General features: G+C 46.4%; 8 protein-coding genes across 8 annotated transcripts; 3 read left to right on the forward strand and 5 right to left on the reverse strand.

Annotated features, from left to right (window-relative positions):
* Nucleotides 1-1215: 1215 nt before the first annotated feature.
* On the reverse strand, nucleotides 1216-3678 carry TREMEDRAFT_74299 (uncharacterized protein; the record flags this gene model as incomplete). The annotated part of the gene is made up of 6 exons (XM_007006184.1): nucleotides 1216-1305; nucleotides 1436-1889; nucleotides 1940-2022; nucleotides 2128-2484; nucleotides 2644-3002; nucleotides 3186-3678. 6 exons carry the CDS (start codon nucleotides 3676-3678, stop codon nucleotides 1216-1218), a joined length of 1836 nt encoding a protein of 611 aa, XP_007006246.1.
* A 381-nt stretch (nucleotides 3679-4059) lies between these two features.
* On the reverse strand, nucleotides 4060-6951 carry TREMEDRAFT_32838 (uncharacterized protein; the record flags this gene model as incomplete). Its single annotated transcript, XM_007005929.1, has 9 exons — nucleotides 4060-4441; nucleotides 4493-4956; nucleotides 5002-5273; nucleotides 5404-5483; nucleotides 5527-5899; nucleotides 5951-6164; nucleotides 6371-6562; nucleotides 6674-6803; nucleotides 6851-6951. 9 exons carry the CDS (start codon nucleotides 6949-6951, stop codon nucleotides 4060-4062), a joined length of 2208 nt encoding a protein of 735 aa, XP_007005991.1.
* A 576-nt stretch (nucleotides 6952-7527) lies between these two features.
* TREMEDRAFT_14959 (uncharacterized protein) lies at nucleotides 7528-9114 on the forward strand (the record flags this gene model as incomplete). Its single annotated transcript, XM_007005899.2, has 5 exons — nucleotides 7528-7723; nucleotides 7767-7892; nucleotides 7977-8478; nucleotides 8603-8924; nucleotides 8998-9114. Coding segments are annotated over 5 exons (1263 nt in total), but the record flags the coding sequence as incomplete, so codon positions are not given.
* A 1291-nt stretch (nucleotides 9115-10405) lies between these two features.
* On the forward strand, nucleotides 10406-13431 carry TREMEDRAFT_74300 (uncharacterized protein; the record flags this gene model as incomplete). The annotated part of the gene is made up of 12 exons (XM_007006185.1): nucleotides 10406-10634; nucleotides 10731-10836; nucleotides 10896-11257; nucleotides 11358-11443; nucleotides 11490-11610; nucleotides 11659-11794; nucleotides 11841-11957; nucleotides 12005-12075; nucleotides 12123-12892; nucleotides 12935-12982; nucleotides 13027-13092; nucleotides 13120-13431. Exons 1-12 carry the CDS (start codon nucleotides 10496-10498, stop codon nucleotides 13429-13431), a joined length of 2334 nt encoding a protein of 777 aa, XP_007006247.1. The 5' UTR covers nucleotides 10406-10495.
* A 344-nt stretch (nucleotides 13432-13775) lies between these two features.
* TREMEDRAFT_69404 (uncharacterized protein) lies at nucleotides 13776-15313 on the reverse strand (the record flags this gene model as incomplete). Its single annotated transcript, XM_007006186.1, has 5 exons — nucleotides 13776-13841; nucleotides 13951-14079; nucleotides 14291-14530; nucleotides 14710-15090; nucleotides 15248-15313. The coding sequence occupies 5 exons, from the start codon at nucleotides 15311-15313 to the stop codon at nucleotides 13776-13778; spliced, it is 882 nt and encodes a 293-aa protein (XP_007006248.1).
* Nucleotides 15314-15869: 556 nt separating this feature from the next.
* On the reverse strand, nucleotides 15870-18525 carry TREMEDRAFT_39940 (uncharacterized protein). The gene is made up of 5 exons (XM_007005965.1): nucleotides 18116-18525; nucleotides 17678-18015; nucleotides 17415-17628; nucleotides 16384-17366; nucleotides 15870-16279 (listed from the first exon to the last, which is right to left on the reverse strand). The coding sequence occupies exons 1-5, from the start codon at nucleotides 18309-18311 to the stop codon at nucleotides 16052-16054; spliced, it is 1959 nt and encodes a 652-aa protein (XP_007006027.1). The 5' UTR covers nucleotides 18312-18525; the 3' UTR covers nucleotides 15870-16051.
* A 701-nt stretch (nucleotides 18526-19226) lies between these two features.
* TREMEDRAFT_18845 (uncharacterized protein) lies at nucleotides 19227-20341 on the forward strand (the record flags this gene model as incomplete). The annotated part of the gene is made up of 5 exons (XM_007005906.1): nucleotides 19227-19289; nucleotides 19554-19647; nucleotides 19695-19718; nucleotides 19781-19928; nucleotides 20191-20341. Coding segments are annotated over 5 exons (480 nt in total), but the record flags the coding sequence as incomplete, so codon positions are not given.
* Nucleotides 20342-20642: 301 nt separating this feature from the next.
* TREMEDRAFT_63691 (uncharacterized protein) lies at nucleotides 20643-21847 on the reverse strand (the record flags this gene model as incomplete). The annotated part of the gene is made up of 4 exons (XM_007006055.1): nucleotides 20643-20786; nucleotides 21106-21227; nucleotides 21510-21531; nucleotides 21785-21847. The coding sequence occupies 4 exons, from the start codon at nucleotides 21845-21847 to the stop codon at nucleotides 20643-20645; spliced, it is 351 nt and encodes a 116-aa protein (XP_007006117.1).
* Nucleotides 21848-25076: the final 3229 nt, after the last annotated feature.

The raw sequence follows: 25076 nt of genomic DNA on the forward strand, positions 1-25076 counted from the left end.
TGTATATCGTTTTTTTGATGATCGGAGGATGAGGAATCACGTCGTATGTTGGTCCTTTGTGAGAACAAGTTGGATTGGTCCGTCAGGCCAAAGAAAGTGTCAGAAGTAATGACGTGATGTGAACATGAGAGATACGATGAAAGGATTCAAAGTGTTTTCAAAAGTCCAGAACTTCCAAAACGTCCAAATATCCAAAGATGTAGGAGAAATGTAGTAAGTGTTATCAGAAACAGAAGACGATATTTTTGATGACGTGATTATTTGTCTTTTTCACTGATCACTGGGCGCTGCGTGGTGCGCAGTAGGATGGTAATGTACGTCGTAGGAGTGGAGTGTATGTAAACTTGATGGAAGATAGAGTAGATGATAGTCGGTGGAGGAAAACGAGGTTTGGGTCAAATGAACGAAGCGAGCAAGAAAAGTGCAAAGTGGATAAACGTGGCATGCTGGCAGAGCCCGGATCGGTCTTATGTACTAACTTACGACGTTTACGGGGTGACCGGCTAGGGGGGAAATCCCAAAGGTACAAGCTAGCCGCTTGATGCTAGCTGCTAGCTGCTTTAGGTCGAGAAATTATCGCCGTTGTCGATCTTTACCTTGACAACTCCAACAAGAGTGAGGTTTTTCACTTTGTCTCAACTCATGCTCATCACTCACTCCAAGATCAAAAGAGGGCGGTCATCGAGGATGCAGGTCAATGCTCGATCTGCAACTATCTCCCCCACGGATTCATGGACCCATCGGTCATCGACCTATGACGCTTAACCTGTATGAATCACGGGCAAGATCGGGGAAATGGGGATAACTCTCGCTTAACTCGAATCAAAATATATTCAAAGACATCCTGACATCTGACGGCGACGGTCACGCACCTCCCTTTCACCACTTCGCTAACCTCTTTTGATCATACCGGGGTTCGCTTAATGAAAAGAAAAAGAGAGGTACGTGCTCACTGCAAACTTGATAGGCGAGTCGGCAAGTCGGAGCCGTTGTCCGGAAAGTGATCACCAATACCGTACCGATGTACGTTGCTCAGCTTGATTCTAGACCCGAGATAACCCTATAACCCTATTGATTCCGTGTCCTCAATTATCCGACTTGCACTTTCGGAAGAACTCATGATATGATGGATATGGAGTCATTTATGGTAGAAGCGACATTCAAAATCGAGTTCCTTCAAGCACTCTATTAATGAATCAATTTACTAGTTAATACTTACTCTATCGGTCCGATCAAATCTCCTCCTTCAACTGCCCATCTAGGTCTCCATATCCTCGTCTCGGAATCTTCAGTAGTTCCTGCCAACTGATCATCAGTCTCGACCACCTCCATACTTCTGATTTCTAGATGACGACGAAACGAATGTTTGAAGGAAGGAACGATTCAGGCAAGAACCGAAAGAAGTTTGCTAATGACCGAGGGAAAAAGAACTCACTAATTCATGACCCCAATCCACCGCACAAACTTCTTTCTTCTTCCCATCTCCAAACCTTGTAGCCCTTTCACATCCTTTAGGATTCACTTGCCAAGTCATTAAACCACCTTGACAACTCCCACTCGCTAAATACTTTCCATCAGAACTTACTGCCATCTTGACGTAAAATGACGAGACGAGTAATGATGGATCCGAGTATTTCTGAGGTAAGATGGCGATTGAATCTCCTTCTTGACAATAAGCTGATGGACGTAATGTGTGGATTTGAGAATCTCCGCATAAAGCGTATAAATCGCCAGTGGTAGGTGATTCCACTAAACTATTTATGGATCGGGATCTTCGACCGGGAATCAAAGTTGGGTCTGGTAATATTCCCAAGGGTGTACAAGAAGAAGAGGAATTGGAATCGTTCTTGATATCCGGAGTGAAACGTAAATCCCAGAGTTTGACAATCCTATCTATCAGCCGAGAGTATCGAAAACAGTAGAGCTAGGGCTGACATACCCATCGAAAGAACCTCCAGAAGCTAATACACCAGGCATGGCTTGTAGAGCTACCAAGCTTGTCACACTCCGTGTTGCCGTACGCTACATCGTCAGCATCGTACTGATGACAACACGCGAAGTCAGATCAGGTCCACACATTGGAGGAGATATGTATATGGAGGACACATCACATTAAAAACCACTGACTCCTGAGATACCCCGTTTCCCCGCCTCACCATGAGCAGCTTGAACAATCATGATAGGATCCAAATTCATTCCATCCTGTACCGAAAATCCAGGCACCCCCAAAGAATACCTCGCTTTGGTTCTTCGTCGATGTTGTTCATCACCGATCCGACCTCGACATCTCAAATCGTAAATCAAGATATTACCGTCTCTTCCACCTGAAGCAATGATGTTGGTATCTTTTACATGTGATCGTGATGGGTCGAAGAAAACGGCTGTTTTGATGGAAGAAGTATGACCTCGTAGAGTTGCCAATAATCTCGGTTCGGGTCCTTCGACAGAATGTAATCTGGTTGTTTGATCGCCGGATGTTGTCATCTGTTCATCAGCAGATATCAATGGGAAAATAAATCTCGATAAATAAATCAACGTCAATTGATCAAAGGGGCTAATTAGTCCTCACGAAACGGTGGAGACGTATGATCAGAATTCCTGTGATGACACAAAGACGGTTGTGAAGATGACGGATAAACTCACTATAGAAGTGTCATCAGGAGACCAACTGATATCGAAAATAGCATTCGCATGAGCTCTCCACCATAATCCTCTAGATTCTCTATGTGGTCCTAAGCCCTGATCAACATCTACGACCCTTACACCACCTTCTTCCCCCGCAACAGCTAATAATCGTCGTCTCCCATGTGCCCGAGCCATGGAGGAATCATAAGATTTGGCGATGGAGTTGAAAGCTACTCCTAATGCTGGGGAAAAATCTCGGGCGTGTCCAGTGGGAGAATGGTGGGAAGGGAGAAGGATGAGAGAGGGTGAGATGTCGGGGTTGTATGGTGCGAGGGAAGTGGCCAGAGTAGCGAGGTAAGAAGGATGACGAGTTGTAGCTATTCGTCAATTTCTATGAACCACTTCCTTCCCTCACTTCATTCCTTCCATCTGATATTGCCTGCTGCCAACTACCGCCGCTCCCGACGATACCGACACTCCTATCATTTGATTGCTGAGACTGGCGTGGAAATGAAAGAGAAAGAAATGAGAGATGTGCCGAAGATGATGAATAAACTCACGTAGTTCAGTCGATAATGAAATCAAAGTGTCCTCCATCCTACACACAAGCTGTCGTTTCCTTCTTCTCACCCAAACTTTCGACCTCCCTGATTCGAACACTTCCCTAGTGTCTTTCTCCAAATTCAAGAGAGATTTACTACTCTTTGCACTCCTTCTTATAAGTGAAGGAAACCAATCCCCCATGCCCATTCCCATCTCCCCGAGTTTATCATCATCATTCCGACTGATCTCTCCGCTGGGATCGTGACCGTAAAGAAAGGATTCAGTTTTCGAATGATTGATATCATTCTCTTTTGTAGAGGAAGAAGAAGGAGTTTTATCTTTTATAGGTGATCTAGGAGAAGAAGGTGTCCCACGATTGTGGATTTTCCCAAGAGAGGTGTATCTTTGGCGAGTAGGAGTGGATTTTGACGCGTCTCGTTGATGAGTCGGTGAGAGGGTGTTGGGTGATATTAGACCAAGAGGTTGGCGTTGAGTTGAAGGACGGGGCATTGTAGGATAGTTTAGTAGTTTAGAGGCAAGCAACAAGATGATATCCTAAGGTCGGAGAAGGTGGGAAGAAAGTAGACACAGACAAGGGTGCGGTGAATGTTGAAATGGAGGGAACGCGACGCGACTGATTTTCTATGAAAATCACTTTGAATTTTCGACATTTTCTTCTTGATTGACGCCTGGATTCCATCTTTGTGAAACGCGTCGACTTGTGATCTTTGAGTCCAAGCTCACCACGGGCCACGGGCAAGCCAGACGTTTGTGTCAGAGTATGCTGTTGTCGACTGATAAACTGTCAGTGTGGATGAAAGATGGCTCATAGAAGCACAAGTATGTCCCTTCACCTTCGGACGACGCATCCTATAGATTCATGCAAGATTTCTATACAACCTCCATTACCTCCCCCTCCCCCTCCACCTGCACCACCTCCAACCCATCATCCCCTTCCACCGCCACATTCCCCTTATACGCTTGATCCTCAGAATTCACAGTCAAACCAATCTGATGCCAAGTACTAGTCTCCTCCCTCGTTATCTCCCTCAAAGCCATCGTAGCGTACACACTAGCCGGTAATGTGAGCTCAATCTTCAAAGCTCGGAACCGACCGTTAGGATCGTCCGTAGCGGGAATATTGAGACCGAGCAAGGCGTCTTCGTCCGATTGTACCAGAGCCAAATCAGGATCGGTATACTGTATATGTGTCCATGAACATTGAGAAGGACGAGTGAGTAATTTGCGGTATGAACCAGGAAGGGAATAGTCTCTAAAACATTATTGATTTTATGTTAAGTTTCATTATCATGTAAAGACTCACCGTTGTTCTCTTCTCATACGATGTAAATCTAAACCATCTGCTTTCATTATATCCTCATATAATTGTCCAATCTTTCCAGAGGGATATTCCACATTCCATCCTGGTAAAGGCATAACGACGTCGAATATCGTATAACTTCCCAATTCCTCCGCTGTGAGAAGTTTGACTTCTGAAGAAGATGAAGATTCCCATTTCTGTTTCTTCCCTTCTCCATTAATTCGAGTTTCTTCTTCCATTTCATCTGTTTCTGAGCATATCATTCCACATCTCACCACCACTTTCATCTCCAGATGAGATTCAACGTTCTGCGTGTGATGAAACCTTTGCTCACCTTCCATCTCATTGGCATGAACCAAATCCCCCACCATGGGTTGATCAGACAACTTCATCCGTTCAGAAACTACTAAATTCCAAATGTAACTTTGATAAGCATGAACGTACATTGTCCTTAGATTTCTCGGGATCTGACATAAGCTTTCTTATTTTGAAGATTGTATGTGACAACTCACTGTACCCAAAGCTCCTAGCTTATCCTCGGTTTGTTTATGTCTCACCCAGTGTTCCCAGATAGCTCGCTCGGCTACGCTACGACGAGGCATGAGCTCCAAAGCTTTTACAGGATCTTGATCTTCCAACCAGGCGAGTCGACCAGCTACACAAGTGGGATGTTCACCTTCTCTAAGTGATAGGATAGAATCGACCGCAGCACCCCAATTACCGCGGAGGATATGAAGTCCGGTGATGTGTGTCGGAACGGTGGATGTACCGAATCGTTGCATTCCTGGTAAGTCAGAACCTTGCAACATATCTTTCCAGTATTATCAGAGATTAATGATCCTATGTCATGAGAGGTTCGTGACAGACAGGAGGAGGCGTAAAGGGAATGGACTGATAAAGGTAGAGGAACGTACCGTAGAAATTGATGAAACCTCTATCCCGCAGGGAAGTCATGACCTCATCAATTGACTTTGTATCCTCCGCTTGGACGTTTCTGCAAATCAGCGAATGTCAAGAAACAGCTAAGATCAACCTACCGAAGAGTGATCACAAATTGGTTTCCTTTCAACATTCCCAATTCCAGAAACTGATCTGAATACTCCAAATCTCCGATCCTACAGCCCCTTTCGGCCCTTCGTGTGATTGCAGCCTGTTCAGTATTTCTCCGCCCCGTAATTCCATTGATAAGCTTCCAAACCCCTACTAGTGTTTTACCTGCATGAGAATTGTTGCCACGTCTCAAACATACTCGTTGAACTGTGACAGCTCTCTTGTCTTTCGTGCCGCATACAGTCAGGTCTTTCGGATGACAATTGAGTAAACGGGAGAGATGAGAGAGACAATCTTGTGTTTCACGGTTAGTTTTGTGTAGAGTGAAATGTATGTAAGGGGGGAGTTTGATCTTGTCCTCTTCACCAGTGTCAGCTGGTAGATTCTTTTCCCATGATACAAGAAACTCACTCTTATCATCTTGTTTGGGTTTTTGTTGTCGTGTTTGAGAGGATGATCCATGTGCCCATTTTATGATGATTCGAGAACCTTCTTCACCCTCTAGTTGGCGGGTACTGGTCTCGAACGCTGATTTGAACAGTTCTCTTATAGTCTTGTGCGCTTCTGTCCTGGCCTCTTTTGTGGTTATAACCTGTCTCATCAGACTTGAATAGGGCGCACACTGCTCGGACTCACTTGGGAGACGACCTCCCGATCATCTTGGACAGTACCAACACCCCCTGACCCGCCTCCCCTACCGCCTCTACCACCTCGTGATCCTCCTCTACCGCGGCCACCCCGATCACCACCTCTGGGGCTTCGTCCCAAATATCCATCTCGGGGCATGCCGTTCATTCCTGCTTCTTCGCTCGCTACTTCCGCTTCGACGACAGCTTGACGAGATCCCCAACCACTGTCGCTTCTCCGTGGTGCTACCTTTCCCTCAATGAAGAGGGTACGAAGAGCAATGATAGACTGGTCTGAGAAGACTTTCCGAAGATATTGAGTGGTAGAAATAGGCCATTGGGATGAAGGAGGGAAATGTAATTCGGTCGGAAGCTCCGCGTGAAACTCTGGAATCTCCTCTATCTCCACAGCTGTCTCCCGTGATACTTCAGGCGCAGGGGGTTCGGCTACTGGGATAGCCTTTTCTACGTTTTCATCCGTTGCCATAGACTCATCAGTCGTCGGAACGGCTGAGCCGTTGTCGCTCTTCTCGGCATCGGCTCTTTTCTCCTGTCGAGGTTCCGAAGGTTTGGTGATGTCCTTCAGGTGCAAAACCTCTCCATTTGGCGTGACCTCATATACCATAAAGTCTGTAAAACTCATGGTCAGTTTTTCTGTCTCGATGTGAAAGGCACAGAGACTCACCGCTGCTTGATCACCCCTCTAACACCTTTGATTCCCGCAGGTCCTGCAAACCCAATAATCCCCACATCCTGTTCACCCACAAAACCCTTGCGTTCTCTCATATCCGACTTTACACCAGTCACAAGCTCGAGAGATGGAGGTAGCTGAGGAGGTATAGGCTTGAGACCGAGTCTCGAGACGGGTTGAGGAAGCGTTTCGTTGGCCGGTCTGATCCGTTCGAAACTTTCAACCTCAGCATCGTTTTGTGGTTCATCGGTCGTGGCGACTACATCAATCGGAGGTTCCCCGGACTCTGACTCTACCCTAGGTCGTTTGACATCACCTTCACCTTCACTTTCGACGCTGGGTGATCTGGACCGCTTGGTCGTCTCCAGCTCGACGTTGTCCGTCATTTTGATGTTGAAAGTCAGTGGAAGAACTTTTTGGGTGGAAATGGTTTTGCCCCATGGGGAAACATCCATCGCCACGTGGCACGAAAATTTCCCTCCCATTGATTTCGAGATCACTTGTACCACTATGTCCTTTCAATTTGCTCGGCAAGCATGACCCTCTCATACAGCTCAATCGCCAGTCAGGCAAGCAAAGATCCAATACAAACTATCGCTCAATTATCAGATCAAGTGAGCGTGGAAGTGTCCCTCCCTTCCCAGGCTGGTCCTTCGAAGCAATCACTTAACGTCAAGCACCTCGTCCTCGATGCCGGGCCTTTTCTCTCTTTCACTCCACTCCGACATCTCGCCCAGCGTTTATATACCACCCCTCAAGTAGTCGCTGAACTCCGTGATCCAAGATCAAGGGAACATTTTCAGAATTTAGGCTTACAAGGTGTCGACGTCAAGGTGGAATCACCGAGGTCGGATGCACTCGCTCGAGGTGAGCTCCCTGCAGACGGGAAACTGATAGCTGACCTTTGCAGTCATAGAATTCTCAAAGAAGACGGGAGACTATGCCGTGCTATCTCAGACTGATCTGGGGGTGGTGGCTTTAACTCTGCAGTATGAGTTGATGGAGAATGGTGAAGCCAACGTACGGACCGAACTTGGTCAGCGGAAAGGAAGTGCCACAGAGCTGGTGGGTGAACTTACGAATACGGAGCGTTCATTGGAGAATAATGCCGAGATTGAAGAAGGCTCAGAAGAGTCCTCTGATGATGGGGAAGAGCCGGGGAAGGAAGGAAAGAGGATTGAATCTGGAGGTGAGACTGAAGAGATCAAACGTGTCGACGTGGAAGAACTTAGTAGTCCTCTCAGCGAGGTCGATGCGGAACATCAGGTGTCAGAAGCATCTATCACACTTCAACGGATATCCTTGAAACCCGAAGTAACCGACCTGTCGTCTGGAGATGCGGGTCAGATAGACACGCTGGCCTCGTCCCAGGTCGTGGAGGACGACGAAGAATCTGGAGGCGAATGGATCACCCCATCCACCCTCAACAAACATCGCTCACACGATCTCGGTCTCACTACAGGAGGAGATGATTCGGATCGACCACTTGCGGCAGCGTGTATGACGGGAGATTATGCTGTTCAGAATGTATTGCTAGGAATGGGTCTGGGCCTTGTCGGGGATGAAGGAAAGAGGATTTCGAAAGTTCGTAGTTGGGTCTTGAGGTGTCATGCTTGTTTCAAGTACGTTTCTCTTTTCCACCTTTTTATATGCTATCCGCTTCGTAATCAACCACGCACGTCATAAAGTATTCTCTCTTGCTCATGACCTTTCTAGACAAACAGAAAGCGATGACTGACATGACAGGATTTGCCGGGACCCTAGTAAACGATTCTGCCCTTCATGTGGTAACGCAACACTACTCCGAACTACGATCACCACTTCTGCCTCCGGCAAGCAGCGCATCCACCTGAAGAGAAATTTCCAGTATCATCTACGAGGCACAAAATACTCTATTCCTGATTCCAAGCCGGGCAGAGCCAAAGGACAACAGAAAGGAGGGTCAGGATTGATTTTGAGAGAAGATCAAGGAGAGTGGCTAGATGCTTTGAAGACACAGCAATGGCAGAAAGCTAAGGAAGAGAAGAAGATAGCCAAGGGAGTGTTGGAAGGTTGGAACGATCCTGATGTAAGTCGATGGCCTCCAGTACTTCCTCATGAGTCATGAGAGCCTGTCCGAGAGGGGAACGCTGATGATTTAGTGGTTACCTGACATCCTCACTGTGGGTAATTCCGGAAAGGGGCGAAATGGACCTGGTGGGATGCCCACCATAGGTCATGGGAGAAAGAATCCTAATCAAGCCAGGCGAAAGAGATAGTAAGCCTGTGAAGAACTAAGTACGGAATGGCAATGTGTAATCTATGTTGATACAGAAAAAGCTAATCAACTTCTGACCGGTGCTAGAAAACGTAACAGAGCACATTGTGCATTATTCCAAGATACCAAACATGCTTTATACTTCTACAAGAACTTCACAAGTACTTTCGAAATTTCTCATTCCAACTACCTCCCTTTCGCAGACTACCTGTGAACCTTTGGGACTTGGAAAGCTGAGAGGACGAGAGTTCTACAATCGGGAAGATCGATGGTGAAAAGGGATCATGATACTTGTCCTAATTGATCAGAACTGACCTAAGCCAGATGACTACTGACAATCACTCACGGTAACCATCAAAGAAAGTTCGGACGTAGAACTCCCTCCCAACGAAAATTTTGACTTGAGTTGTCGTCGACTTTTGAAACCGTCCTCAAAGCCGAACATAGTACTGAGAGGAGGCAACAGAGGCTTCTTCCTCATAGCCGACGACCGCCACAAACCAATGCCGCTCTCCGTGAGTGGAGAAGAGCTCAGATTGACATTCTCCACAGCTCCAGTGGTGGATCTGGAAGTGTTGGAAGGGTCCGAGGCTGAGACGGATCGTCGAGACCGAGATGTCCGACCGACTTTGAATGAAGGTCGCCGCTGATACAAGCTCCGCAGGGAGAAGTCGGGATGAGACAGTGCGGGTAGAGGATTAGTATGGATCATAACGTACGGAGAGCCAACGGTGGAAGAGAATAGTGGTGAAGTTTTGAGGTGTGATTGCGAGCGAGGATTGGCTACATGATCAGCGTCTGCATCCCGGCGAAGAGATGTCAGACACACCTATGAGCGAAGCTAGGGGGTCGAAGATGCTCAGACACTCGGCTCCCTCGAGGCATATACTCGCTTCACCAGTCAAATACAACGCCATTTCTTTCCATTGGGCTTCCACCTCCCTTCGATCACTTTCAGATAATTTACTATAAGGGGAAGCACGACGTATGACGTTGGGAGGATGATTGATGATGGAGGAGAAACAGTAAAGAGGGTAAACAGTGGGAGGTGAAATGAATTGGGAACCCGAGTGATCTTCACATCGTACCGGATTGGAAGGTGTCATACTGAGAATGAGGTATTAAAGAGATAGTATTGTACTGAAATGGAGATGTCCTCGACCAAATTTACGTTATGCCAATGTGGACACGGCGAGTGGAGGTAGTTTACGTAATCTTCTTTGCCACTAACCTCTCGATTTTGAAGATCTGTCTCTTCTCGACATTCTTCTCCCTCTTCTTCTCTTTCGCCCCCTTTCACTATCAACTACCACACCTTTTGCCCTTCTTCTTCTTCTTTCAAAGTGTCAGTTCAGCAACCTCTTCTATCAGCCTGAGAAAAAATGACTGCTACGCGTCTCGTCAATGGTCTCGCGTCACCACCCGCGACTGAAAAGGAATCCTCGGCTGCGTCCCCTCCGCGAGTCGTACTCGCCGGTAAGACGGGTCGAATCTTATGTGTCGCCGACATCCGGGGAGATCGTGAGTCTCAATATCTCTCAACTGATTCTATACTTCATCAGAGCTGAGCTTGGGGAGAGACGTCGAGCTGACACTTCTTTCTCTGTGTACGCACAGACCACGAGCTCAACCGTTTGATCAGAGAACACGAAGCTACTGCCGTCATCCACACTGGTGACTTTGGTTTCATCAACTCTGAATCTCTCGATCGTATGAATGACAAGTGAGTTTCTCGTCCTGTCCATATTTAGTCTGTTTTTTCTTATATGCTGACACCATTAGTGTGCTCCGTCACCTCATACAATACTCTCCTTTGCTTCCTCCTGCTACTCGTCAGCAATTGTTAGCCATCCCGCCTTCCGCTCCTCGAGCGGACCTTATCAAGGCGTTGAATGATTCATCCACTCATTTTCCCCTCTCTCAATTTCCTCATCTTCTCTCAGGTGCTATCACCTTTCCCGTCCCTGTCTTCACTGTCTACGGACTGATTGAGGATGTGCGCGTCATGGAGAAATTTAGGACGGGTGAATATGAGGTCCACAACTTGACCATACTTGATGAGTGCTCTACAAGAGTCATAGATGTCAGTGGTATCAAACTACGTCTCTTTGGTTTGGGAGGAGCTGTCGCTTTTCACAAGCTATGTGAGTTCATCAATCTGCATTCGGGCCAAGCTGACAGTCGTAGTTGATAGTGGTGGGTACTGTGATATACTAAGATGATCGCGGCTGACGTGAGAAGGAGATGGTCGTGCTACCATCGCTGGTGGAGAAGGTACAATGTGGGCCACAGCTTTACAGATCGGAGAGCTCATCGATACTGCCCAACGAGTAAGTCAGGGGTTATTACCCAATGGACCTACTGACCCGGAAATAGAATTTCGATTCCACCGAAACTCGACTACTCATCTGTTCTGCTCCCGTCAGTCGGCATGGTATCTTGGCTCAATTGGCATCTGTCATTAAAGCCGATTTGACTATTTCTGGTGGTCTACATTGTCAGTATCGCTCACCTTTCAGTCATGTGATACGCTGATACCTCCCAGTCCGCTACCCGGCGTCTTTCAATGACTATTCTATTCATGGCGACTTTGATCTTTACCAAAACAAATTCATCTCTGCCCGAGACACATTCAGCTCTGTGTACAGTACAGTGAAGGATCGCATAGAGAGCAGCTTGACGTCAGTGGACCTTCTCCTTATGCCGATTCGCCTCTGACATGAACAGTCCTGAGCAGATAATATTGTTGAAGAAGACTTTGGCGGCAACTGAATACGTACCCAAGGCTCCTCAACATGAGGCGGATGATCAGCATTGGACAAACCAATGGCATTGGGTGCTTTCGTGAGTGCTTGGTGTTTCAGTCTATCTGAGCCCATTTGACTTGATAGAGATGCGTCAACTGGCCACCTTCTATTGTCGATCACAGATGCTCGGATATCGATGGAGAGTAAAAGTCAAGGTAAGTAAAAGAACGACGAATCTTGTGGACATCACATTGACTGAAAGGAATCAACTTCGCACATCGGTCAGCAAATGCTCCTGCCCCACCATCGGCGCCTCTGCCTACCCAGCCCCAGATACCAGTTCAACAGCCTCAGCGTTCCACTGCAGAGCCTCATTCATTCCCCAAACCAGGAGCTATGCCTCCGGTGCGCTCAGAACCTGTGCATGGTTTCGAGAAACCCCCTATCAACCGCACTCAACCGTCTATGAACACTTTCAGACAACCCATTCCTCCTAGACCTTTGCAGATGCCCAACAGACCACCAACGAATCCCAATGGACCCGTCGCACCACCGGCCGCGACGTCAGGAGTCCCAGCGCAGATCAACACCAATGGTCCCCATCCGGTCCCCAGCCGACCTGCAGGACAGGTACCCCGTAATCCTCGTGGACCTCCAGGGAATTTGGCAGGCCACGCTCTCGCAGCGGCGGGTATGTCGAAACCGGAAAACAAACCATCTATCAAAGAAACCGAATCTCGGCAGGGTCCCATCGCAGGTAGACCCGCTCTGTCGCCTGCCAATGGTAAAATCACCCCTGCGCCTGCTCCTGCCCAGACAGAAAACCGAAAGCCGGACGCTGCAATCAACGGCCGAGAGGTGGCGCGAGAGTCAGAGGCAAAGGAAGGTGTCAATGGTGAAGAGGCTCGGGGCACGCCTGCCGACGGCGAGGAAAGGACGCATTCGAGGAAGAATTCCCTTTTCATCAAAAATCTGCCACAGCCTGTCAAGGATGAGGATATACGCAAGTCGTTTGGCGCCCTTGCCGACAAGGTACGTCTGGAACTCCCTGGTGAGGTTTCAACTGACTTGTAGATCACCCATGTCAAGGTTCCCTATGACCATATCAGGAAGAACACCAGAGTGAGTGTCTCTGCTGTCATCGCTACCGTTGTCTGATGGCTTAGGACTTTGGCTACGTCGACTTTGCCACTGAAGAAGATGCTAAGGCTGCTCTTGAATCTCACACGGGGGTGAGTCCAGACTTTGCTATGCGCTAGATGGCTGCTTACAGATTGCAGAAAATCGGTGACAAGGAAGTCCAAGTCAGCATTTCGAATCCTCCCGCCCGACCGCCATTCGATCCGCGCAACTCTCGTGGTCGGGGTCGTGGGTCTTTCCGCGGAGTGAGCGGTATGAGGGGAAGAGGCATGGCTCATGGGACTGCTGGGTCGAGGGATATGACTCCGAAGGAGGGTTCTGGAGAGAAGGCGAGCACGACGGGAGGTAATGTTGCTTCTGGTGTAAAGAAGGAGGTGTCTAATGGAGCGGTACGGAAAGAAACTCCTGCACCGACTGTCAAGGCAGAGTGAGGGAAGTGGTGTGAAGTGGTCAGATTGGGTTTCCACGAGTCGATAGCATTTTTTCCAACATTCCCCTCAACATACAACGACAAGCGTCTGTCCATAGTGACTCTTCATGTGGCCGTGGCAGAGACTGACGATGCATTGTGTACACGTCTGTCTAGTCTGGTTGTTTGTAATTCGATTTCATACTTTGAGTGACGTTTCACTTGCTTAATTTTCTTGCCCTTTCCCTTTTCCCTTTTACAGATCACATTTCTTTTCATTCCATTTCTTTTCATTCCATTTCTTTTTCGAGAGATATATTCAGATGGACTGGTCAGAGTCGCGGCGTTGAGGCCAGACTAGATATTTCATGCGGTTTGTTTACGTCGCATGACCACCGTGTCGGTGTTGTAGCGATAGATGAAAGTACCTTTCTGGTGAGATCAGTGAACCGTGTTCGACGCTTACTCGCCATATCATGACTGATTTATATTTGCAAGGGAGAGAGTTACGATCAGGAAAAGTATAGATGGGAAAACTTACTTCTTTATCTACCCATTGCTTATCCCCTTCCCTGATCAAACGTCTCAATTCTTTTTCGAAATCAATCCTACGTTGACCGTTCAAGTGTTTTTCAGTGAGATAAGATTTACTAAATAATCTCTGTACCAACTACTTTATCAATACTGTATAATACTCTCACTCCTCTCCTTCATACACATATCCCACTGTTCCGAGCATATCCCCACAGTTCCAGCATTTCCCCACTATGGGCTTTAACCTTGGTCATCTACATTACTCAAAGAACTTTGGACGATAATCGATGATACACAGATGAAGTGATGTCATGTCATGTGAGATTGAGGTAAAGTATTTCACTCACCATATCTTCATCCATCACCATTTCCCATTCACTAGTTCCCATTTCAGGAGGTTGAAAACCATTCTTATACGTTTTCGCCTCAAAAGTTTGTCTCCATAAACCACGATAATATTGAGGAGAACCTAAATCGAGTGGTTCGTATAATTCTCTTAGAGAACGGAACCAACCTAATTCGTTGGATTCTATATTCCATACGAATACGAGTACTCCATCTGGTTTTAGGTAATCTAAGATTTCCGTCTGTCACATCAGCGTCTCGTCTCATCTCATCTCATCTCATCTCATCCAGTCAAATCAATCTTTCCTGAATTCTTCTTTTTCTCACTAAGCTCAAGAATAATTGTGATATATGATATATGATATATGATACATGATATATGAGATTTGAAGTTTGAAATTTGAAATATGACTCAACTCACCAAAGCTTTTTCATGATCTGGACACCAATGCCAAGCTTGAGCAATAACGATCCCATCCACTTCTCCTTTTTCCACACCGGTTTTTGAAAAATCATCAAAACTACCTTGTACACATTTAACTTCTTTACCTTCTAACAAAGTTTTAGGAATACGTTCTAATCCTCTAAACCAAGCGTTTCTCATACCTTCAGAAGGTTCAACACCGATCAATCTTTTGATAGGTATTTTAGGATAATCAGATGTAGGTGGTGAGATAAGTATACGTGAGAAAATACCAGTTCCTGATCCTGGTTCGAGGATTGTGAGGTTTGAACGAGGAGGGAAAGCTGATGATACTGTCCAAAGGGCTGAAGAAGGGTATGAAGGACGTGATTTGTCGTACTATCGTCAACAAACCTTCCGCCCATGTCATTCTAAGAATCCGCTTGAGCACTTATCACTTTGCATGAAGAAAGACTTATCAAATAAGTTTATACGAGATGTTCCCCCGCGGGCAGAATGGGGGGGGGGGGGGGAAGTAAACTGTAAACATACTCACCAAATCATTGGTCCCCTCACTGAACCCACTGGCGGCTACATCATGCACTTTGGTCCCTTTAGACATACCGTTACTGCTCACACTTCTATATACCTTCGACGATGTAGGTGATATGACAGGTCGAAGTGAACGAAATACACAAGGAAGAAATGACATTCCACTCACACCACCCTTAAACTCATACACATAGGAATGTGGAGTCGGAAATAGATTTTTGGTACTTTGTTGGGGATGAGTCCATTCATTCCATTCAGAGTGAGTGGACGAGGTGGAGGTCAAACCCGCACAAATCCGAAGAGTTTCAATCGGTCATTTTCGGTCCGACGACCGATACGGCCTGAACGCCGATGACGTCTTTTCGGATGGGCAGACAACGATCAACGAACGAGTCATCATGCCTTGTTTTGTTGAGGTGCAATAGGAAATTGTCCTAAGGGGCGCGCCTAACTTTTGCACAGTGGTTTCCAACATGTCTGCTCAAAAACGCTCAATCTCTACAGTGCTATTGATCTTATTGAGTATCGTCAGTACACACCGAAGCTCATGCAAGACTCAAATCTGATGGTAAGGTGGACAACGAGGTCAACGAACAAGCAAAGACATGATACGAATTGGACGATTAGAAGAGCACCATAGATGCATATGCAAGCGATTATTCCTCCTCGGTGGTATGCAAAAGAGGTTCCTCTGTCGCCTGCGACTGTCTATTCTTCCTCTCTCTTTCCTCTCCTCTGCACCATGACTAATTCGTAGGACATGACATACACATGTAAGAATGGACATTGATAAATGAATGTACGGACGCTATCTGAGCAAAGCAAAGAGTAAAGGGATAATTGTGAGAGTGACAGAAGGTAATGTTAAAGACCGTCCAGCGGCGTTTGATGCTGATAATCCTCCTGTTGAAGTAGAACCATCTGATGAGTTGTTGGAGGTAGAGGAAGTATCGGGGATGACCACTTGAGATTGGGGAAGTTCGGCGACAGGAAGTATGGGTTGTGTTTCGATTTGACCAGACCCAACCATGATGATCTAAGACCATTAGTCTAATGTTTCATCACAGCGAATGATGATCTTCGGTATTCAAAGGAAAGATGCGAATAATGGCATGAGGTTTGAGAGAGAGTGAAACTCACAGAGCCAACAGAGGGAATCCCATCAACGACAAGGAAAATCAACACTGGACCAGGTTGGAAAAGATTCGCATTGGGTGGCATCTGACTGACGTGCATCATGACTTCACCGGTACTTCCATCCTTGGTATAGGTCGAATTGAGTTCGAGATATTTCTGACCCCAGTTGACACCATGTGTCGCAAACCCGGTCCGGATGACAACCACTTTGCTCTGATTTGGATCAGAAGAAGAGTTGGTAGGCGTGTAAGTCAGATTCCAAGCCTCACCGCCGTACGTGAGAGAGCTTGGGAAACCGGATGGTTCGGGACGAGGCAAGTTGTACCAGTGGGGATACCAACGTTCGACGGAGTATGATGTTGGCCATGGGTCATAGCTGACGTCGGCTCGGGGGTTGCTGCCTGCGAGAATGATTGATCCATCGGGGAGGAGGAGAGCTGTGGAATGATACATCCTCTCATGCTGGGAAGGACTCAGACCATCACGATTGAAGCGTGAGCCGAGAGGAGCGTCGGGATCGTACAAGACCGGCGTGTAGACTGGATCCTGTCCATACGATTGACCGATCGAATAACCTTCGTTACCATATCCCGCAGTCCCCATACCGACACCGTTACCGAGCCACAACTTTCCATCAGGTAGGAAGACAAGTGACCCCATACTACGTGGTTCCGGTAGATTGTCGTCGTCGACGTATTGAGGATCTTCATCCATGGGACGGATACGGACACATGTGTCGTCTGCTGCATATGCCGTGACGTTGAAGTTGGCACCTCCGTCTGAAGACTTGTTGAAAGGTGCAGATGATCCACCACAGAAGAGAATGGTGGGCTCGTAATTATTGGCGGGGGTAAGGGGTAGCATGACTGCGGCGGCCGAAGCAGGGTAGACTCTGACAGCATAAGGCATTTGGGGAAGGGGAATCTCAGTCTTGCTGTCAAAGTCATACATGATGGTTTCGTAGGCCGCCTGCATGAACATTTGACCTGTGTGGTCAGTAAAGGTATTCTACGGCTCAGGCTGAAGGGATTTACCATTGGGCATGAGCCAAGATAGTGGGAAGAGGTTGATTGGGACTGTACGGTTGAGAAAGTCCATGGGGATGGCACCTGAAGGTTGTTTAGGGAAGAATTCGTAAGACGCTTCGTTCTGGGCAAACGTGGAGACGTAACCGCCGTTATGATCTCCCCCCATCACACAAAGGGAGCCATCTCCCATGGGTTCGACGGTGGGGTACCAACGGTGAGCCTAAACAGGTCAGCGAGATCACTTTCGACAAATGTGATGATAAACTCACAGCCATGGTCAGATCTGCGCCACCTTGTTCCCAATCGCAGTTCTCCCCATCACATGGGTTTAATATACGGACGGCTGCTCCACCATCCAGATCCATATAGGGATTAGTACCAGACGGGTTGTTGAACTTATCGTTGACGGCAGTTCCATTGTATGTGACGGGTTGGTTTCCACCGAATACGGCCATACGACCATCGGCCATGTAACTACCACATGCACAAAAGGTATTGGCAGTAACTTCCATGGCTATGGGAGTGTTCGTTCTGAGGTCGTATCTGGCGCCCCAAGCGGGATGCTTGGTGCCATTGGTCGTTATGGAGAACTCATTGTTCTCGGCTTCTATATTCATGTCAGCATGGATGAAGATAGAATGACATGAGAGGCTGAGCGGTCACACATCCTTTATCCTGGTTTTGGGTGGGTTGTATGAAAGACTCACTGTCGAGAATGAAGATGGTGTTTTCTGTCCCTAGGAATATCATCTGCGCCGATACTCCTGATTGTCCCACATCTTGAAATCCACCAGCAGGTGCGTTTGCGCGAGCTAGTTGTCGATGTCGTTCTTGTCTTAAAGGACTATGGGCGGCGAGTGTGAAAGCGAAGGGAAGGGCGGATGCAAGTATGATACGACGCATGTTGAATGATAATGACACTATACAAGGAACGTAATGATTGAAGGAGAGGAAGGTATGTTTATTATAAGGTCGTAGATTAGATCCCACACTTCTATGCTATGTGAACAGGATGGTCGTAAAGAAAGAGAGGGGGATGGTTGATGTTGAGCGTTGATAAGGGAAGATCAATCCGTCGATTCCGAGGGGCGGGTGGGGGAAGTCGGTACGAGTCGGTATGAGAGGCGGTGTGTAGAAAGTGGAGGGGAGTAAAGAGCGTGATGAGATAGGAGAGAATGAAGAAAGAGAGAGAGGATGGAAGCGGGGGGGGGAAGGTACTGATAGAAGAGATCAAAGCGTAGATGAGGTTAAGAGGTCAATGTTGTCACAGGAAATCTCAGGGTCACAAAACGGAACCCGCACTCGGTAAAGGTGATATTAGGGGGCGATGAAGGAAGTAAAAATACTGCTTTCGATTGAGATATCGGCGTCGAAAACGTACGATTGGATATGATGTTTGTTTGCCGATCCAGCGGTCGAGAGAGGAGTGAGATGTTCAAGTTGAGAGGATTGTATGATTTCATGGGAAAATTAGAGTGGTTATTATTATGATTTTTGATACAAAGGGGAGCATTGGGCTACTAGGCTACTGTGTGGCTGCTTTGGAGCAAGGCGATCAAGGCGAGTTTGAATAAAAGATCAAAGCACCAAAGGTATACTCTGAAACGCGTCCTGCCACCGCTCGGACACCCGAACAAGCCCCCCCTTCCCCTCGGCGTCCAAAAAAAAACTCAGTCGCGCTTTGTTGATCGGAAGGATGTTCAGGCACATAATAGGTCCCGCACTGCTTGCATGTAGTCTGGCTTCCGGCGGAACGCGAGGATGTCTTTTTCTTCGGCTAGTGCCATCTATTCCTGTCCTACCTCTCACAGCAAAAGTATGAAAATAAACCAGAACATTGTCCTTTTTGGTACAAAAGTCATACTGGTACCGTACAGGCAAGTTTGATCATTCGTACTGGAGTCATGCTCACTTTCTGATCAGACGAGAACATGTTGAAGTGAGCCAAGCCCCTTTAGCCCTGGACTTGTACACGTTACGGGACATTACTCTACTGCTTCTCGACTCTGCAACTCTGACGATCGACTTCCTCTCTTGTCTTCTGATACTGATCTGTTTTTCATCGACAATGTAGCATGAGTAAATGTTCGTAGGAAGAACAATGGCGTGGACTTCTCTTTGCTTCTCCCACACATGGTGTTGAAGTTGCAGAAATACCACGAATGGATGCAAGATGTTACTCTGCGTGAAGCCACAGCGAGCGAGCCTTTGACCCTTGAAGAAGAGTATGAAATGCAACGTAAGTCTTCATCGTTCAACTTTCTCTTCCTTCTGCTGACTCTTTAGGGAAATGGGCGGAGGATGAAGACAGTGCATTCTTTCTCATACTGTCCCATGTGATGGAGCCAGATGTGGGATTTGCTGACGTGTAGAACTCACATTCATCATTTTAGCTCGACAATATCACTCCGCTCCAAGATCAGGTGAAGAGAGAGAAAGTCGAATGATAGGAGATGTGAATATGTTTCTTGCGGATGGTTTTGAGGGAGATGCGGAATGTGAGATTATGATTGCTGGTAAGTTGCTTCATTCCACCTTCCACTTCCATCTCCCCGGATCGTATCCCAATCGTCATCCATTCCACCTGATCTGGCTGGACTATGTGACAGCAGTCGGTGTATTTTGAAATTAGGGTGTGTCTTTTTACTCTCATCTGGGTGAGCCAAATCCAGATATGCTGATATCAAGATCCCATCGATAGAGGTAAAGGTTACGCAGGGGAAGCCATGAGAATATTGTTCGTTTTCGTTTCTCTCTTCTCAAGGTTCACATTGATAAATAGTCTCTCATACATCACCACCAGACTCAATATCCGTCCTATCCAGCTCATAGCCCGGATAGGTAATACAAACCAGGCTTCTATACGATTATTCCAAACACTCGGATTTGATATTGAAAGGGTGGTGGATGTTTTTGACCAAGTTGACCTGCGTTGTTCTCGTTCTTCCATCGACGGATGGGATGCTATTCCAGCGGAAGAAGAATACGATTCCTCGTCTTTGAAGCAATGAACCTTACTCCTCCCGTCGAAGCCTTGTGACAACGCTGGATGTTCGGATTCCCCATGAACATTGTTGTATTGTAGGGTTGAATTCTGAAGGGGGACATACGAACGGTCGGTTGCAAGACCCATCATATAAATTCTTGCTTCCGATGATTGCAGGGTGAATGACGATCAATTTCAAGAACATATGGCATGAGAAGGATGATAGATGTGATTTCAATGCATACTTCCTATTGACCCCCTTCATCCTCTTTCACCAAACCCAACGAAACGATCACACCCGATGCCGCTTTCTCGGCAGCTTTACGAGCATCAGAAGTTTCATGTTTGACCTTTTGTTGAAAATGTGATTTTATTTCTTTAGCTCGGGCGATCTGTCAGGTCATTATCAAGATTCACCGTCGGCCGTCGGAATGATCCAAAGGGGTTTGGCGGGATGGTCGCAAACGTAGCATTTTCAAGAATGATAGAATGATAGTCGAGTGGAGGAGACGCATCAATGAAGAGAGTAATGGGTTTATGAAGTTTGAAGATAAAAGAACGTGTGATACGAAACATTGATATATGATATGAACGTAGAATGTGTAGATGAAAGGCAAAAAACCGAGTCAGCGTTGATATTCACGAAGCAAGAAGAAGAAGAAGAAGCAGAAGAAGGAGAGAAAGCAGAAGAAGAAGAAAAGATTCACTCACTTCTTTGGTCCTATGTAAACATTCTAAATAATCTTCTTTAGGAGCAATACATTCGTTCGGTACATCTGCTTGAGCGTAACATTTAGCGAATTCTTGCCAAAATGGAAAACATCTAGTTCGTCCTATTTTCGTCAACTCTCATCCTCATGTGGTCGAACCAATCTCAAAGTCCCTGATGGGGTCTAATCTCTTATGAACACAGAGTAAATTCTATTGAAAAAAACGAGCAGATAGTTTACTTTTATCATCTGATAATACGGGTCAGATCTAATTGTTCTGTAAGGACGATCTAAAGAGTCAATGTGGGGAAGAAAGGAGGAACGAGTAAGGTTGGGAAGGGATACAGTACATCTCAATATCGCATGAGAAGTAGCAGTAGAAAGAAAAGAAGAAAGTGATCTTACCACCAGTATAACCGAAACCCGACTATACATCAACATCAACTTCATCTCATACAAATTAAGAATACTTACGGCCATCTTAAGAATGAGGAATCTAAAGTTCCAATTGACGATGGAGACAAGTTGATGTACAGTACTTACAGGCTAGTTGCGGTCTGATGAGTACGAGTGATAATGTTTCAGAGACCCGAATGACACGTCATATTCCAATTCCTGAGGTAAGTCACCGCTTTTGATGATCCGCGTCGGAATCGTATTTTGAAGTAAAAGTTACTCACTTCGAGACCTTTGAAGCTTTGATTTAGTAGTTTGTACCATGTACCGTTGACGCAAATGGTCATAGTTGTAGCATGTAGCATATGGTATGCGTTGGGAAATAATCATACAGGGGTAATCAGACGTTGGTGAAGATATGCATACTGTACTGAATGTTGTACTTAGTATTCGTTCATCAAGTCGCCAAGAAAACGTCATCACACGTTGTCTCTCCTGTTGTTCTGTTTCTCCACCTTGTCATTCAACAACTTACCAATAATAGCACTTTCTTTTCAAATCTCATTCCGGATATCCTGAGAACCAGGACAAACACAAGGTCTGAAGATTCAGAGAAAACTTTTGAGAAGAACTCTGTAACTCCACTCAGAATCATCAAATTATGCCTTTCTCATGTTGGTATTTTCCTATACCGCCACTCGAGCTAAAGACTAAAAACTAACGGACAGATCATAAGAGCTTCACTATCATTCCTAAAGTAAGTCAACAGATTCTCCCGATCGGTTGATATCTGACCAATTAGTGCCTATACCTAGACATCAATGGTCAGTCTACTACTATTTCCCTCATTCCTTGTTTCCCGACATCTCGTTCAAGGGGCAATCTGGACAACATGGCATATTCAATTATTCAAAGATGTCATCAGTCCATTAGAAAGTCTCAATACTCTCTCCCTCACCATCTGGTACATACTGGACAATCCAGTCAAATGTGTCATTTCGATCAGAGATAGGATCGTTCTGACCGACCTCGCCCTTCACATGATTCAGTAATCGTAGGCCAATTGATCCCATCCGAGGAGGGGAACGAAGGACAGATGCTGTCTACTATAAATGAAGAAATGTACGTATGGGTAAACTTACAAACAGGAAGAAGATGGTCTTTCCGTATTGGTAAACATTTGAGGTACAACCCTTAACCTCTTTCACTCTCACCTGACAACCTATAAACCTATAAGTTAGTCGTTCAATTCTTCAATCCCAAACGTTATCAAATGCTGACGTGTTAGTTTGACCATTTGTTGTGCACAAACATTTTTTACATGCATTTTCCTATTTTCCAAAATATTGAAACGAACACGATTCCACAATGATGGTATGACTACTTTTGCCTTTCACTTGTATACAAACGACTTTGCTAAGTCACCCGAGATAATTTGAATATGGCAATGAAAACCGGTTCATTCGGATAAATCCATCGAGTCTCGTCGGTGGACAGACTTGAGTGGAGAGCTGATTTTTGCTGAGGATCAATGTGTATTCGGAAAAGAAGAGGAGATGACTTACGAGCATAAAGCAAGGTACGTTGTCTTATCTGCAATAATTTGGGAGGTTCGTGGATGATAGGAATGGGATGGAAGGTGGTGCTCATTGCTAAGAGTTGTTTGGGCTCCATGGATTTACGGTTCTAAGAATCAGTGGTGAAAAAGAAATTCGTTGAGTCGCCGATCATTCAAAAGAGGTTAGAGGTGTCTGCAGGAATTGTGGGGAGTGGGTGAGAGAAGAAGTCGGGGCACATTTTCGTTATGGTCTGCGAGTACAGCGTAGGCAAGGACGGTCCAAGAGGAGTGAGATAACCATGTAAGGTATACGTTGAAGGATGTATAGCTATATGAGTGAACACTTACCTTAGCGAACACATCCTCATCTTCCAGCTTGATCCCAAATCCCTCTTCTCCTAATCTCTCACCTGCCTCTTTACATTTCATCACCCATCTCACAGAGACGAGGAACGGTTTATCCTCTTGACGTCTATACCATGACAATGTTGAACCTTTACCCGATTTGTATATGATGTGAGTGCATGAATCCGTTAGTCTTGCGAGGACCTGGAATCAGTATCAAAATCTAATGTCTATCATTTCATTCCACCCCATCCACCCGGCTTCCAAGAAGGCATTCTTGTGAATCGAGTTTAAAACGCGGATATCTTTGACTCACCTTTGCACCAAGACCTTTGAGCATGTCCACAAATACTGCACTCGAATCCGCCCCGTCATCAGTGTGTACATCCACAAACGCCTTGACCCCTTTCAAACATCCACCTCCGATCGTTGAACACAACAGTCCTGCCAAAGACTTGTCAGCCGCACCTTCTTCTGAAGACGTCGAAGTGTCCCCGACCTCCGTCCCTGTGTTATGAATGGGCCCTGCGACAGAATGTCTAGGTCGATGTACCGCTGTCACTCGTACGGAAGCATGTCCCTGTGTTGCTGTTCTTTCAGACCTTTCAGCGATATGAGCAACAGGAGGTAGTTCCGGTACTTGTAAACTATGTCGAGAACGACGCGATTCTGAAGTTGATTCGTTGAGTTGCATTCGAAGTCTGGAAAGAGCGTCATTCAATCCATTCAATGATTTGGACGCATCTGCATAATCTGATTCACGACGTTGTGACATGTTTAACCCTAGTTTCTCTCTTGGAACGGGAGCGGAGACGGATCGATGAGGTGATTTCATCGTCATTGATGGTATTGCTGAAACCTCCACGTCTTTGTTTGAAGGTACGGAATAAGTCACGGATCGATGATGGGGGACAGGGTTGGAGACTACTCGAGGAGTCGGACGAGCCATGGGTCCGCTACCGAGGGAAGAGGGGTATGATGGTTTTCGTCGAATGGGTGGGTCGGGCAGAGGAGCAAGGGTGTTTTCTTTCTCCGGGTCGATCAATGCTGGACGGGAGCTTGGTCTTCGCACTGGAAGACCGGATGTGGGCAAGGATTTTTTGGGTAAGGGCTGCCCAACAGTAGTGGTGGGTATTTGGATCTGAGAGGGTTGAGCGGAGGGTTTCTTAAAGGTGAATGTGCTTTTTGGCGGGAGCATCGAGGTGGGACCTGTGACTTGAGATTTGAACGTGACAGCTCCAGACGTTGTTGTTGTCCTGATTAAATCAGACTTCCCCTTGTCCTCATCCGTCACCGAGGTCGTAGATGGTCTCTCGGAGATAGAAATAGGGTGAGGAATACTAGTCTTGGCACCTATTCCAGAGATGGTAGGGATAAATGATCTATCCTTACGTTTGGAAAGATCTTTGAGTATCTTCGGACGAGTTGACGTCTCGATATCCTGTTCCATCTTGTTGGTGAATGCGACGATAGTCTCAGTCTTTTCCTTGTTGTCATTCCCAGTTTGAATGGCAAGAGTAACAGGAGAAGGAGTAAGACCTAATCTAGAAATACCTGCCAGAACGCGTTTCGGTGTAGTAGGACCATTTGGATTATTCCCACTGACGGGCTGTATGACAGGACGTGTTACATTGATTTCATTCTTCAATGGAGGGATGAAAGTAGATTCTCTG

The sequence above is a fragment of the Tremella mesenterica genome (genome assembly GCF_000271645.1).
Source record: "Tremella mesenterica DSM 1558 unplaced genomic scaffold TREMEscaffold_9, whole genome shotgun sequence".
In the NCBI taxonomy this organism is placed as follows: domain Eukaryota; kingdom Fungi; phylum Basidiomycota; class Tremellomycetes; order Tremellales; family Tremellaceae; genus Tremella; species Tremella mesenterica.

Bases quoted from the DNA above. Each gene is read 5' to 3' on its own strand.
- TREMEDRAFT_39940 (XM_007005965.1), bottom strand. From the start codon at position 18,311: ATGCGTCGTATCATACTTGCATCCGCCCTTCCCTTCGCTTTCACACTC. The intron at 18,016-18,115 runs GTGAGTCTTTCA...ACATGAATATAG, and splicing joins CACCATCTTCATTCTCGACA to AAGCCGAGAACAATGAGTTC. The intron at 16,280-16,383 runs GTGAGTTTCACT...TAATGGTCTTAG, and splicing joins GGATTCCCTCTGTTGGCTCT to ATCATCATGGTTGGGTCTGG.